Source organism: Haliaeetus leucocephalus, unplaced genomic scaffold, assembly GCF_000737465.1.
Source record: "Haliaeetus leucocephalus isolate CR32 unplaced genomic scaffold, Haliaeetus_leucocephalus-4.0 Scaffold262, whole genome shotgun sequence".
Taxonomy (NCBI): Eukaryota; Metazoa; Chordata; class Aves; order Accipitriformes; family Accipitridae; genus Haliaeetus; species Haliaeetus leucocephalus.
This window is the reverse complement of record NW_010972698.1, coordinates 7,400,810-7,416,636: the sequence shown is the minus strand read 5'-3', so window position 1 is coordinate 7,416,636 and position 15,827 is coordinate 7,400,810. Positions and strand designations below refer to the sequence as shown.

Sequence of the window (15,827 nt, the reverse complement as noted above, 5' to 3'; positions counted from 1 at the left end):
GCTGAAACGCAGCCGTGGTGGGGAATAAACCCCTCGGAAGAGCACGAATGGCTGCCAGCCCCCTCCCCTTAGTTTTTTGGAAAACAAGGCTACGTACAGGCTAAGACACAAGGAATGTAAAAACTGACGTATTCGGGTATCCTTGGAAACTGAACAAGATTTAACCTGAAGGATGACTCTTATAAAAACTTAGTGAGGATGATGGCTGTGTGTCTTATGGTGTTGGAGAAAATTGCAGAAATATTGGTATTAGCGCAATCAGAATTTTAATTCCAAGTGATGAAAGTCCATTTTTGCCTGAAAAGAATGCTTGATTCTTCATTTCATTACTTATGTATACAAACAGCTATGAGCTGCAGTACAGTGTCATTCTGAACATCACCCGATTGTTCGGGGGAAAAAGTTTAAGGGCTCTTTCTGTATTGGATACAACTTACTCTGCAAAATTTTACTCATGAGTTTCATAAACTGATAAAAAGTTGGTTCTAAATGTTTAGAGAATGCCTGCCTGGAGAAATCATTTGAAGGCAGTGAATGGAATTCCACTTCTCATTGGGCCACAGGTCCGTTAAGTAGCTATACAGTTAGTTATACTATCTGTATAATAACGGCAGGTAATACAACCTGTTGTGCTCTGTTCCCCTCTCACTGTTTTACTTCACTATAAATAGTATTTCTTGTAGTAGTACCAAAACCAGTGTCTTAATGGCTATTTGGAATGCATTTCCACTTTTGTATACATGAGTTAAAAAGGGATTCTTCTAATTCTTCCTCATGCATCTGTTCAAAGTTCTCACCACAGATTACAAGAGTAAAGTCAACTAAAGCAGCAGCAGTTCTTATTCCCAGTTCATGTGACCTGCCCAATTTAGGACTAACTATTGCACTTACTAGATAGAAATTTCTCTCAGCCTGAGGTTAGAGTAGCTCTCTGTTTAGGCTAGTTAGTAGAGATTTCAAGGGGAAGTATTTTGGATCCTTGGAATATTCAGGGTGTGTTATTTTTGAAACTGCTGCATGGTCATGTTTCTTGTAGGGTGTTTAGATGATACTGGTTTTCAGGGGACTCTCTTGTCAAGGGTTTAATCTTTAATGGAAACATTTTCTAGGGTAGAGGCAGCTTGTTACCAGCTAGCTGCCTGGGTTAAAAACAAAAGTACTTTTTTTGCTAGTTAATTAATTGTTTGCCTAAGGCTCCTGCTGATCCTCCTGTTTCCTGTTAAGTCAGTTCTCTAATTGATGAAGATGTGTTGTGTCAAGTTTCTAGGGTAGAACTCTCCCAGACTTGATGAAATATTTTGTGGTTCTGTGTCATATTAGGTACATGATCCAGTTGGTAGTTAAGAAAGAACTATTCTTACTCATATCAAAGTTTAATAATTGACAAGGTCTAGATTTTTATAACTCCGAACATTAAGCAGAAGCAAGTTGGGATATGACGCTTGTCCCTACTACCCATCTAGCTCCACCATCACGGAATAGTATTTTAGTGAAACTACACCATATTCTTTTCCCTTGTAAGTTGTGAGGAAGAGAAAGGGTATTGGGATGCATGTGTCTTAAGTTGTTTGTCTCTTTCCTCAGCTTTTGACAGTCTCCTGTTCCTTATTTCTAATGTTTTGGGGCCTTCAATGTTCAATGGAAACACTGCAATGGGGGGGGGGGGGGGGGGAAACTGTGCTTTGCCTTGAAAGATAAGGTGTAGGATGTGATTTTATAGTGCTGTGGCTCCAGTAACTTTACATGTCAGTTCATTTACTTCTTTAACTCAGAGTGTGTTATTCACAAATACTTATATCTGAATAAATTTGGTTTGTATGCCACCGTAAGTTTTCTTCTTATGGGGAAATCTGTAACAACAGAACTGGCATTAGAGCCGTCTGCTTTGGGGCTTAGAAAGATAATACTGCATTACATTTTTCTTGGAAGACTTGCAGTTAAAGGGGATTCTCATAATACTGAGTTGTTCTGCTTTGTCCAGGAGAAACTTCTTACTTAGCTGAAGTAGACAGACAACTTTTTTCCAGTAGCACGTATCTATGTAATTTATTTCTAGGGGAATTAAGGGAGACATCTCTGTCAATTTTGTTTTCCTCTGAGGAGGAGTGTCTTGTCACTTTAATAACAAAGATTAGGCCTGATATTAGCACTGGCAGTCTCTCTTACTGGAGCGTGTGTTATATAGTAATATAATGGAGGTGAGAATGTATACATATATATGACCCGCTCTTTAGCGTGTTGATGTAACAGTCCTCTCCTAACATTGCTTTCTGAGGTGAGCTGATTACCTATATGATTGAAGAAGCTGTAAGTGAATAGAACATTTCTGATGCTACCTATTTGCAACATAATCATTTGGCCTTGCAAAGCTGAACTCATGCATTTATAAAATCATTAAATTGTCAGACAACTTCATTATACACTTAGTACCATTCACCATTGCAGAGAAGTATGCCTTTGGGCCCAAACTTGAAAAGGTAATCTCTGACTTCAGAAAATATTCCTCCTGTTTGCTTGATTGTGCTTAAAGTTAAAGAGTAAGTTGGCATATATATTTATCAGTAACAGTTCTGAAATTTAAGTGTAATGTTGCTTGACAGACTTTTACATATTTAGTTCCATTTTGGTCTGGTTTTGCTACTTGACCCTGAATAGTTTAGGTTAATTATTATTTCATTTTAATGTATTTATAGTAGGCTGATACTGAAAGCGCTTGTTAGATTAAGACTCTGCTCTGTTACATTTTATACAGACATGCACTTTGGCAGTTCCTTTCAGATTACTCAGTGCTTTTCAAAAACATTTTTATAATTTAATGCATCCCCAAAAATATTTTTTTTATTTGCAGGAGGTGCGTAAAAAGGCACGCTTCAAAGACTTAATTAGGGAAAAAAAAAATCCACCAAACATTTCTCCCATGATTCTTTTTAAAAAAGATACCTTGCTAATGTCATGGGCTTTGCCAACTTTTTTTTTCTTGTATAGCAATGTAGCAGTTGAAGTTGTGGAAACCTGCTTTGAGCTTCCCAATTGAAGACAGAAATGAATCTCAAACTACGAAAGCCATTTTGGTCACAGTTTCTTAAATTTATTTCATTTATAGTAAATAAGGTAGTTCTTTGTTAACTGTCTAAGAGCATACCATGCAGTGGTTGCTGCATGGATTGATTTGGTTGTTTAATTTGTCTGTCTTCCTAAGTATATGGCTAAGTGTAGTTAAACCTGTATTTCCAAATGAATTTGTGACTATTCATCTAGAAGTGAAAACAAACAAACAAAACCCAACCAAGTTGCAAGTGCCAGAAATTTACAGTTAGGAGGTTTACATTTAGAAATCACACTTAATTTTTTAAAAATATCTTTACAAGATACTAAATTTAATTTGCATTTAAAGCAAGATCTCTGTGACAGATTAAACTTCATCCTCTTTCAGTACTTTATTTCAATGCTTTCAACTTGGATCCTATTTGTAGAGATAAACATGAGGATGAGACAGATCTTCAGCTTACATTTTATCTGGTCATATCTCCTCTTCAGTTTCATCATGAATATCAGGTTCTGCTTTGGGTGAAATAATATGATTAATACAGTCGCTTCATTTTGAAATAATTATTTTTAAAAAGTAGCATGCTTATCTTGTAGTGTGTAGGTTTGTTCAGTTTGATATCTTTTTGCTTTAGTAAATAAAGAAGCTGATATTTATAAAGTGTTTAAAATTTGAATTCCAGAAAAATGATCCCCCGTTTCAACTCAAACTTCCTCCAAAGGCAGCTAGACCTGAAAAAGAAGTTGACCCAGAATATGAAGAGAAGATGGTAAGAAGATGTTTTCACAACAAAACATGCTGCAGCTGTTTATGATGTTTGTTTGCTTGAACTAGTTCAACACAGTTACAAGGAGTTATTGCAGACTAGATGTGTCAGAAAAGAAAAACAAATGAAGATTCATTTAAATGTCTAGTCCAGTGTGGTATTTCTCACAGTGTCTAACAGTAGGTATTTAGTGAAGAATATGAAAACAGAGGAAGCAGATAGTGATAGTTATGTTAAATACTGCCTGCCCCACTCTTCCATGTATCTTTGTCTGCATGATTTCTGGAGCTGGAGGCTGTGGTTTTTATACTCAGTAGTTGTCAGTGGATTTTTATTTTTTTTTCTCCATGGATTTGTCTGCTTGCTTTTTATCCCCTCATGTAGGTTTAGTTATCCACACCCTCCTGTGGTAAGTAGTTTCTATTCACATTTTATATTTAGAACTCCCCTTTTGGTTTTGAATCTGTCTCTGCTAGTTTTATTTGATGACCCCTTGAGTCATGTCAGAGGCATCGTTAAGCTACTTCTTAAATGAGAGAAATACTGAAGCTGCCAGTTTCTCATCATATAAAAACATAAAGGTTTTACGTGTTGATATGCCCCGTAATATATATGCCATAACAGTGCAAAAGGGGATCTGTCCATGACACAAATGAAGGGAGCTTGTAGTGCTGGAGAGGAGAGATAACAGGGTAGCTTCTTTATTACAAAGAGGCAGAAACCAGGAGGACATTACAAGACTTGTTCTTGAATGACACATGTAAGTTCTTGGTTGAAGCTGGTATATGCATCTTGCTGCATTTTTCTTAAAAGCTTTAACGTTAAATGGATGCCTAATAATTACAGTAGAGTCTGAAAGGATTGGGTACCGTAGAAGCCGGGGAAGAGTATCACTGTTAAATATAGAAAAATTGATACCTACTTCTATGAATACCTAATTTTTAGCCAAAGAGAAGACACACAACTAAATCTGTTCATTGAGAATGAGTTCAGTAAATAACTAAACTTTCACAGTAATACATAGTGAATTTACACCTTTCCTAAATTAGAATGTTAGTTCAGCTCTTCTAAGAGGCAAAGGGAATAGGTCTCAAAAGCTACCTTTCATCAATTGTGTAGTCGTGAGCTAGATGTTTACTGTTTATCAAGGCATGCTGCTTACACCCAACCAATAATCTTGCAGGCAAAAAAGTATATTGTGGCATTCAATATAGAACCTTACCAGTTATGGTTAGCTTGCCAAAACCATCATGTATTATTAGTTTAATGTAAATCCTCTGGATTTGTTCTTAGCCTGTACGAGCATAAACATCCACATCTTTAGTCCCCCTTTTAATTTTTTTTCCCTAAAAGTTTTCCTTGGTATTTACAGTTTATTCGATTTTCAAGTTATTTACACAAATGGTCCAATAATGAATGCAAGGGAAAAATAATAGTAATTTTTTTCCAGGAGATCTTTGTGAAGATGTTTATTTGCTGGTAAGTGGTGCACTATTAAAAGAAATGCATTGCCCTCGTGTGGCAAGATCATGCACTGCATGTCAGGTTCATTTTTAGTGCCCTTTGGTTTGTGTTATTGCTGTTATAGCACTTTTACTATGATGTGAGTTATCTGCAGAAAAGCTTTCTGTTGTTTGTTTGTTTCTTAGAAAGGTTATGGCACAGAACTACAATTTCACTTCTGTAGTTTATATCAAGATATATGAATGGGATCACATGAAAATTGCTTTAAGTGGTACAGTGTTACGTGATGCTGAGAAATGGCATAGAGAAACTAGTAACAATTGCATTCTGTCATAATAAAAATTACGTAACATGTATTTTATATATAGAGAAGGACATACATTTTGCTGTTTATATAGTGAAGTACATAGGCCTCATTGATGTGGCAAAACTGAAATGATTGGAATTTGAAATCTGACAGCAAAATTCACAAACTTCAGTGAAAGCAGTATTGAGCTGGTGCATCCGCTACTTTAGTCATACTTCTAAAAGCAGAGCTACCATATTGTTGTCTTGGATCAAATCCTGGTAGCCTTGAAGCTGATGGAAGTTTTGCCACTCACTTGAGCAAGGTTAGGATTTCATCCCTTACTGTAAGTCAGAACCTTAGTTTTTTCGTTATCTTTTGTAGACAGTCCTCTAAAGCATCCCTTCACAGTTGCTGGTGTGCTATGCAGACTGAAGCAATATATACAAATAAACTGGTTTGGGGTTGGCTTACTAATCTTTGAGTTTTGAATGGGGATGAGTTGCTGGGATGAGATTATCAAGTCCTGGCGTGTCTTCCAGATTGCTCTGGTATTCAAGAGGGGTCATTTGAACTACCACACGTTACAGTTTGGTGCTCTAAAGCAATTCATGCTTGGCTGTAAGCTGAAACAGCTCAAGAGCTATTTCATGATGCTTGTAGCCCACTGAGCTGGCTAACAGTAGGCAGATGGTCTTTTCAGTCTTTCCTCATATAAGTTGTTCTCATGAGTGTCTGAATTCTGTTTCTTTATATGTTTTTTATGAAGAAAAGTTAGTGATTTTTCTTTTAATTCTCTCCTTGCTTTGGAAACTAGAAAGCAGATCGGGCAAAAAGGTTTGAATTCCTCCTGAAGCAGACAGAACTTTTTGCACATTTTATTCAGCCTGCAGCACAAAAATCGCCAACATCTCCATTGAAAGTCAAGCTGGGACGGCCACGGATAAAGAAAGATGAAAAACAGAGTTTGATTTCAGCTGGGGAGTATGTTTTTATTTCTGACTTCTTACACTTTCAAACAAATTATGCATTTTAACATGTTTTTTTAGTTAGTAGCATAGAGATTGTGCTTTAAGTAAGTCCAGAACTTTTCCTATTAATGGTGTATCATAATTTTCTTTAAAAGCTGGTTGATGTATGCATGCTGATACATTAACGTTAGTATGACCTTGGATCAGGAATGCACTTTTAAAGTAATTTCCCTGATTCTTGCCACTTACCATGCTTTGGTACATATTTTGGAGGGATTTTTGGAGCACATGAATTGCATTCCTTTTGCATGACACTGAACTAGAAGATGCACTCCAGAAATGCACCTTATGTGCTCCAGCTGCTAGTGGACATGTCAGTGGGACCAGAGTGGAGCTAGACCAAGTTAAAACAAGACAGCATGCGTGTAGTGTGGATGTTGGATCCTCAGCACCAAGTGTCTCACTTCGCCAATGTGTCTATATTAGTCAGTGATGCAGGTGTAGCCTGCGCATAGTGTTTCTGAGGGGTCTTGTAATAGGAAGTGACTAGTTTTTGGAACGTTTACAAAATGCCATTTTCTATTTTATAATTTTTTAAAAAATTTTTTTCTATTTGAATATGTGATTCTTCTGAATGATATAGTTATCAACTGATTGATTCTAAGGCCACCACTGATGTGTGTCTTCTATTTCTGTGTTGCTCATTAAAAATACCTTGGAGACCTCATGATACTTGTTGTCAGAGTATAGTTTTGGCTCTGGAGGAGAGGGCTTCATATCAGCCTTTCTAATTAAAGCTGGAATGAACCATAAGGAATAACTTATTAACAGGATATGATTTTGGTCAGGGTACTGGAACACACACATTGTAGATCAATGATTGTTTCTGTTACAACTTGTGTCACTTGATTTTATAGTCAATGTTTTGAAATTATTTCATATAAACATGAATCTTGGATTCTTTCTTTAGTTATCGTCACAGGCGCACAGAACAAGAAGAAGATGAAGAGCTGTTGTCAGAGAGTCGAAAAACCTCTAATGTGTGTATTCGATTTGAGGAGTCTCCTTCATGTAAGTGTTCTGTTGACACTTTTCTGATTGCTTTGATATAATTAAAATCTGAGCAGATCGCAATTAAAATTTTCTACTTAGAATTACTATTTTTCTACTTAGAGGAATCTTACATTTACAGATGTGAAAGGAGGAACACTAAGAGATTATCAGGTTAGAGGTTTGAACTGGATGATCTCATTGTATGAAAATGGTGTTAATGGCATTCTGGCAGATGAAATGGTAAGCAGTAATCTTTTGGAATTTTTGTGGTAATTACTGAGCAAAATTCAACGTTAAAGTGCCTGTAGTATTTAATGTATATGCAGTATTATGCATCATGCTACAACAGATTTTTCACAACTGGAATTGTAATGCAATAAAAGAAATTGTATTGCAAACATTTGCTGTGTAGTTTGCTTCAAACAACTTAAGTGGCAGAATTCTATAGTAGGAGAATTGTTTCAAACAATTTCTGTATGGTATTTCAATTCAGCAGGTTTCTTTCCCCCCCCTCTTTGTCAATGCAGGGTCTTGGTAAGACTCTGCAAACCATAGCATTATTAGGCTATCTGAAGCATTACCGAAACATTCCTGGGCCGCATATGGTCCTGGTTCCAAAATCAACTCTGCACAATTGGATGAATGAATTCAAACGCTGGGTTCCATCATTACGTGCTGTTTGCCTGATTGGAGATAAAGACGCCAGAGTAAGTGTTCTACGTTTCAAAGATGTATGCATTGTTTGTCAAAAACTAGCATTTGGGTATGTGGAATTGTCCCTAAGCTAATTCCTTATTTACAGTATTTTTTAGTAACCTTTAACTGTTACTGTGTAGCATTGAAAATGCGAAATGTTATGCTTGTAACTATGATGAAAAAATGCAAATCAGTAGGTGAAATAATAGACTGGGATCAAAGTACAGCTGTCTGACCTCTTTTTCTGTTGTCTTCCTCTTCCTATTTTGTTTTATCTTTTCTGTGTTTGCATTGTGACTGTGTTTATTCATTTTCCTTTATTGCCCTCACTTTGTTACCTGTTTCTTCACCTTTCTTAGGTGACTTCTCCCACTCTTCACTTGTGTCCTGTGTCCATGCCTTGCAACTAGGATTCTTTTGTAGAGCTCTTCATCTTTCATAGTGAAGGCCTTAAAATAGATGTAGGGTGGCTTTCTAACTTGAAGGGGATCAACAAGCTGGATGTTCCTGTGAATTCTGTGGCTCCTCATATGGATTGCATGGCTGCCTGTCACTGCTTGAGGGTAGAAAGGCTCTACAGAAGGATCTGGACAGGCTGGATTGATGGCCCGAGGCCAATTGTGTGAAGTTCAACAAGGCTCAGGTCCTGTGGCTGGGTCACAACAATCCCATGCAGCGCTACAGGCTTGGGGAAGAGTGGCTGGAAAGCTGTCCAGCAGAAAAGGACCTGGGGGTGTTGGTTGACAGCCGGCTGAATATGAGCCAGCAGTGTGCCCAGGTGGCCAAGAAGGCCAACAGCATCCTGGCTTGTATCAGAAATTGCGTGGCCAGCAGGACTAGGGCAGTGGTTGTCCCACTGTACTCGGCACTGGTGAGGCTGCACCTTGAACACTGTGTTCAGTTTTGGGCCCCTCACTACAAGACAGACATTGAGGTGCTGGAGTGTGTCCAAAGAAGAGCAACAAAGCTGGTGAAGGGTCTGAGAACAAGACTTATGAAGAGCGGCTGAGGGAACTGGGGTTGTTTTCACAAGTGATAAGACAGGAGGAAAGGGCCTCAAGTTGTGCTAGGGGAGGTTTAAATTGGTTATTAGGAAAAATGCCTTCACCAGAAGGGTTATCAAGCACTGGAACAGGCTGCACAGGGAAGTAGTTGAGTTGTCATCCTTGGAGATATTTAAAAGATGTGTAGATGCAATGCTTAGGGGCATGGTTTAGTGGTGGACTTGGTAGTGTTATATTAATGGTTGGACTCGATGATCTTAAGGGTCTTTTCCGACATAAATAATTCTGGTAGAGGAACTGCTGGTTCTGCCAGTGAGTTGGACAGTTCCTTCCAGTGCTATAGTCCTGGGTTTGACTGTACTACTCTTTGCAGATTGTTTTAATTTGAAGTCTGATAATATTTGTACCACAGTGTGTTTATTGCTTGTTCTGTGGAATGAAGTTAGGGTTGTGTGGAAGAGAAGCATGCACCTTCACTTTGTACTTTCTTTGCTTTGAGACTTTTATATTTGTATTGTCATAACTTTTCATTTCCTTGTTTTCTACTTAATCTCTCTTTTCTGTGGTAGCTAAAGCACCTCTGAGCTTACATTTGCATTTGAAAGTCAATACTTAGTATTGTACAGAGCACTCCTTTATTAGTTAGCTCTTCAAGGCCATGGACTTGAACAGTTCTGTCAGTCCTAGCTGAGGTGATCTGTGTACTCTACTAAGTAAGTTCTTGGAGACCTGCATGTGTGACTTTTCCATAGGGTGATATTCTTTCATGTGAAAGGATTTATATGCCTACATATGTACTCCTTACAAAATAGAGATGGTACGGAAGAGGGAGATCTTTAGGAAAGTGAGAAGATGGGAGTGGCCTATGTGAGTTGTTTTGAAATGCTTTTTTGTGGATTGTGTCTTTGGACTAATTAGCTCAGAGGGTCTTTTCCCTATTGGTAGTATGAACTGTATCTAAATTGCAGAAGAATTATGCTGAAGAGTAAATATTTAATTCTGAATAGGAGAAAAATTCGTGTTTTGCTGAACCCAGCTGATGATCTGTCTGTGCCTAAAGTACAAAGAATTGAAGGCTTTTGTTGGAGTAACTTCCAGTTACTGAAAAGGTTTCAGAGTCGTCTTTTGTGCACTAGCTTAGCGCATCAGTAATGTTGGCGGACATAGGATTCACTGAATTCCATATAAATTGTTCATATTTATAAATGTTTATTAATTCAATTGTTCTGCTTTAGGCTGCTTTTATCCGTGATGTTATGATGCCTGGTGAATGGGATGTTTGTGTTACATCATATGAAATGGTAATTAAAGAGAAATCAGTCTTCAAAAAATTTAACTGGAGGTACCTGGTAATTGATGAAGCCCACAGAATAAAGAATGAGAAGTCTAAGGTAAACTCAAAATTATTTGATACTTTGAAGATAGTTTGACACGAAAGATTCCATCTGATTTTAGCAGATTTTAAGTGTTAGGTGTGGTGTTTTTTGAAAATATAAGCTGTAAGCTGTTGGGTGGTAAATATGAATTTCATAGGTAGCTCACTGTCTTTAAATTTAGTTGACATTGTTTCAGGTCTCAGAAGCTGATGAAAATTCATTACGCTTAAATGTACGTGATGATGATAACTCTTGGTTGTATTTCTAGCTGTCGGAGATTGTACGTGAGTTCAAGACAACAAATCGATTGCTGCTTACAGGAACTCCTTTACAGAATAACCTCCATGAGCTGTGGGCATTACTCAATTTTCTTTTACCTGATGTCTTCAATTCTGCAGATGTAAGTTGAGGTTTGGAAGTACAGTCTTTTTCTTGTTGTTTTGATTCCCAGGCTGCTATCTGCAGAAGAGAAGAATGACTAGCCTAGTAAGAGGCATATGATGTGGAACACCTGGATTCAGTAGAAGCTCTGTGGCTTACCTAACTGTAGACTACTTTTTTTGCTCTACCTAGTTAAAACAGTGCATTCCGTTAGTGTAGATAAGGCCTCAGGCCAGTAATAGCAAATGTAATACTTTCAATAGTTCAGGAATTATGCAAAGTGGAACACAATGGGAAAGTAATGCAGAATGAAGAATATGAAGCATCCAAACAGGCATAAGCCTTTTTTTTTTTCATTTAGAATTTGAGTTGTCTTTCTCCTACTGTTAATATTTCCTTGTACTTGTATTGCTTGCTTCCATTGTTTTTGCTTTGTTGTCCGTATCATTTACTTAAGGATTCCAGTTTCTTTTTCTTCTTTTACTTTCTTGCCCCATCATTATACAAGCACAAAGGGGAAGAACTTGGACACTGCAGTGATGAGCATGGGAAGCCATTGTAAATTAAGCAGAGTAATCGTATTTTGTCTGTGGAGTTACTCAGTTGACTTGAATGTTATAATGTGCTGGGGAGCTGGCATAGAATTGCAGACTGATTTTTCTTTCGCTTGTAGAAGTCATTTGTCTCAAGATTTATGCCACTCTCAGCTGGAGTTAGAGTCAATATGTGTCTGTTAAAACTAGAGATGATAAACTGTTCATACCAATTGTGCTGTTTCTCACCACAGGATTTTGACTCATGGTTCGACACTAAAAATTGTCTTGGTGATCAGAAACTTGTAGAAAGACTTCATGCTGTAAGTAATTAAAGCTGTAATCACATGTCATCATTAGCATACGCAGTGTAAAAAAGAAAAACAGATTATTTCCTCCTTCATCTTGAAGTTGAGAAGATGAACATGAAGGTATTTAGTTACAGAAATGTCCAGCAGAATTTTCACAAATTAAATATTGGGACTTACTATTATAGATACCACTTTTTGTAACATTACTGTTTGAAGCAGACAAAATCGATATACTGAGTGTGAAAATGAAGAATTTTGAGATTTTTGAAACCATTTATTATTGTGATTAGTATACTGATACGTGTCATGCTAGTCTGCATAAAGGCATGCCTTTACCTTTGTTTTACTGTGCATGAGATAAGACATTTTTTGTGATACAGTAACAAACCAGAAGGAAGTACAACATACATTGCTTATGTTTGAACTGTTGGTGCATCTTGTATATGCTGCTAGTGGCAATGAAACGGAGCTTATGTTAAAAGGTAATAAATAGATTTTATAAGCTTATGGGTTTGGCCCTTGCTTAGAATAACAACTGGGATGGCTATGGCAGCCTTTATGTAGTGTTACATATTTGTGTGTGAACTTAGCCTATTAGTGGACAACTTTATTTTGCAGACTTTAGCAGAATTTTTCTGAAGGAGTCACATTGACAGCAATAGATATTGATTAGTTATGAATAAATATCAGATAATTGAAACTGTTAATTTTGTATTTAAGGCAATAATTTTATAAATTTCTCTGTGGAAAAATTCTTAATTTGTGTAGGTTCTGAAGCCATTTTTATTACGTCGCATAAAAGCTGAAGTAGAAAAGAGTTTGCCTCCAAAGAAGGAAGTAAAAATTTATCTTGGGCTCAGCAAAATGCAGAGGGAATGGTGAGTTATTTACATTGCAGTAAGATTCTTTTCTGATAAAGAACACTACAGTTCTTCACACTGATTTTTTTTTTTTAATCTTTTCTTTTCTTGTAGTTGCATGTTAAGACAGTCAGATGGAAAAGCCTATTTATAGCTGTCTTTGGGGCTTTTTTTAAAGATGCAGAAGTTACAAAGTGCTCAGGAAGGGTAACGAAAAGGGTTGGGAGGAAGAAAGAAACTTCTCTTCCTTCCTTAATTTTATTTGAAAGAATGTATGCCTACTAAGTCTTCTCCTTTGATCCAAGTATGTATGTGCCAGTAAAACTCTGAGCTGAAATTAAAATAAAACCTTGAGGAGCCACATAGAGATGTGAGAAAAGGAGACAGGTCAGTGTAGCAGCTTCAGTCAAATAAATGATACCTTTAATCCACTTTGTAGTCCTAAAATGGAAGTGTAAGATAACCCCGTAAATGACAGATCATTGTCACTCGCAGAGAAATTGCCTTTCATGTTTAGGTAAGGATTTATAAATCCTTATTATCAGTCAGACATTTTTGCCAAGTTTCATAATATAGCTCATTATTATATAAACAAAGCAAACTCCCACATCCAGAATAAGTAATTGGGATATTGCAGGGTTTCGTTCGTGTTTTAAATATCAAATAAAAACTGAGAGCTGTTCAAAATTGCCTGTAAAACTTCAGGTATACAAGGATCCTGATGAAAGATATTGATATCCTGAATTCCGCTGGGAAAATGGATAAGATGCGTCTGCTGAATATCCTGATGCAGCTGCGGAAATGCTGTAACCATCCTTACCTGTTTGATGGTGCTGAGCCGGGCCCTCCTTACACCACTGACACGCATCTCATCACTAACAGTGGTAAAATGTTAGTTCTGGATAAACTGCTAGCAAAACTCAGAGAGCAAGGTGGGTACTCTTTATGAACAGTAGTGATTTGAATGCTCGTTGTAAGTAAAACTACCTTTCAAAAATTGCATAGGTTCATTCTTGTCTTTCCTCCAGTGAATGCATTCATTACTTCCAGTGAGGTTTTTGTTGAAAATAATTTTTTTGCAGATCTTAACATATGGCAGGAAGTAAGTCTTACAGGAATGATGAGGAAGACTAGTAATATGGAGGTGTAGAAGGAAAGGAAGAGCAGAGCGTCCCTTCTGCTGTCTTTAAGAAAATTTCTGATGAGAGGATTAGTTTCTGCACATCAGCTGTCAGCTAATTATCTTACCATGGTTTTAAGTGTTCTGTTTCTTCAGCTGTGTATTTCTTCTGCATAAATTATCAAATAACCTGTCTTGAGGATAAGTTAAATCAATACCAGAAAAGTAACTTCAGAAGAAAGACTTAGTTAAGTTAGGCATAGTACAGAATATTTCACATGTATTCTTACGCTCTGTAGTAGGCTTTGTGGTAAGATTCATGTGAAACCATAAACCCAATGATAAAACCTTCTGTGTTGTTCTGTCAGGTTCCAGAGTTCTACTTTTTAGTCAAATGACTCGCTTACTGGATATTTTGGAAGACTATTGCATGTGGCGTGGGTATGAGTACTGCCGACTTGATGGACAGACACCACATGAAGAAAGAGAGGTGAGAAAGCTGTATATAAGCAAGAAATGTCTTTGTTTTACATATTAGATGATGAAGACGTTATTATTTACATATATGTATAAGTAGCTACATCATTGTTTAAAGCAAAAATGCTACAGTTTAAAAAGGCTGCTAAGGTTATATATTTTTCCTAACCAAAGTCCACAGTAAGTAGGTTTCATTTGTTCCTCAACTAAATGAAAAATGTAATATTTTGTGGAGTCAGAATGGATTTTTCCACCTGTGCAAATCTCCAGTTTCTTCCTTCTGTAAAAAATTTGGTTTTGGTGTGAATATACTGTAAATTTCAGAGAAATGTCATTGAAAAGCCACCAGCATATTGGAAGCTTGTTTGAAAACTGTGATACTTTAATGACACTTTTTTTTCTTTTAGGAAGCAATAGACACATTTAATGCTCCCAACAGCAGTAAATTCATTTTCATGCTAAGTACCAGAGCTGGAGGTCTTGGAATTAATTTGGCAACTGCTGATGTGGTTATTCTCTATGATTCAGATTGGAACCCTCAAGTAGATCTGCAAGCCATGGTGAGTTAACTCCCTAATATGCAATCATTTGTTAAAGTTGTCATTGTTCTATTTTGTATAAGTGTTTCCAGAACTTGTGTTTTTGTTATTTTTCTTTACTTTTTGTATTTAATACCAAGAAACTAAGGAATTGAATAAAAAGGGCATGAACAGAATTGTGGAAGAAACTGTAGATTTTTCTTTGTAAATATCTGTCTTAATTTCATAATTGAATAAGATTACTTATGTCAAAATGGTGTATCAATATTGTTTATCCAATTATTCTTAATTCTGTCTTTCCAGAAGACAACAGTAAATGAATAACAGAGGACTGTTTCCAAAATAATAGCAAAGAATTAAAAGCATGCAGCTTTATATTCCTCCCTTTTGGGAAGCTTATGCTTTTGCAACCCACCATGTTTCTGCACAAGTGTAAAATCATTCGGTGGTGATGCCAGGGAGAAGAACCACTTATCTTTGGGTTAAACATACTAAAATCTTCTCTTTCTGAGTGCTGAATGTAAAAAAAGAAAAAAAAAAAAAAAAAAATCAATTTGTTTCATGTGGAATGAAAATCCCATGATCCTTCTTGCATGATTGGGGGTGGATTATTTGTTCTGTGGTTTGGTTTTTTGGTTTTTTTTTTTTTGTTTTTTAATGCATTTAGACACATCAAATATTTACTGTGAATAACTCATCCTTTTAATATGCATGCTGACTACCAATAGTAGACTGACTTCCTGGAAACTGATGAGTGTGATTTGTGAGCTTTAGTAGGATTTTCAGAAAGAAATTAATATTATGCAGGAGAGTAAAAGATTTAACAGCTCATGTTTAAAGGACAGTCAGAAAATCCTGGTACCAGCATGTTTGAAGGCTAGTTGTTTAACTTTTTTTATGCAAGAGGACAAAATAATATTTTTATTTGTGTTTTCCAGAGAGAA

The 15,827-nt window shown here is 36.6% G+C and overlaps 1 protein-coding gene across 11 annotated transcripts in view; it reads left to right on the top strand.

Moving 5' to 3' along the window:
* The first annotated feature begins 485 nt into the window (after positions 1-485).
* Positions 486-15,827, top strand: part of SMARCA1 (SWI/SNF related, matrix associated, actin dependent regulator of chromatin, subfamily a, member 1) — a 64,096-nt gene continuing 48,754 nt past the window's right edge. For 9 of the 11 annotated variants that reach the window (XR_774442.1, XR_774440.1, XR_774441.1 and 6 more), the window contains exons 1-13: positions 486-563; positions 3,729-3,815; positions 6,380-6,546; positions 7,504-7,604; positions 7,726-7,826; positions 8,114-8,293; positions 10,522-10,677; positions 10,931-11,062; positions 11,831-11,899; positions 12,656-12,765; positions 13,453-13,679; positions 14,236-14,357; positions 14,752-14,904. Coding sequence is in view for 7 of the 11 variants with exons in the window: in XM_010568988.1 (XP_010567290.1) it covers positions 501-563; positions 3,729-3,815; positions 6,380-6,546; positions 7,504-7,604; positions 7,726-7,826; positions 8,114-8,293; positions 10,522-10,677; positions 10,931-11,062; positions 11,831-11,899; positions 12,656-12,765; positions 13,453-13,679; positions 14,236-14,357; positions 14,752-14,904 (1,668 nt within the window). In the remaining 4 variants the exon portion in view is untranslated. Of the gene's footprint in view, positions 564-3,728; positions 3,816-6,379; positions 6,547-7,503; positions 7,605-7,706; positions 7,827-8,082; positions 8,294-10,521; positions 10,678-10,930; positions 11,063-11,830; positions 11,900-12,655; positions 12,766-13,452; positions 13,680-14,235; positions 14,358-14,751; positions 14,905-15,827 lie in introns of those variants that run through there. The other 2 variants (XM_010568990.1, XM_010568991.1) reach the window with 2 other exon arrangements.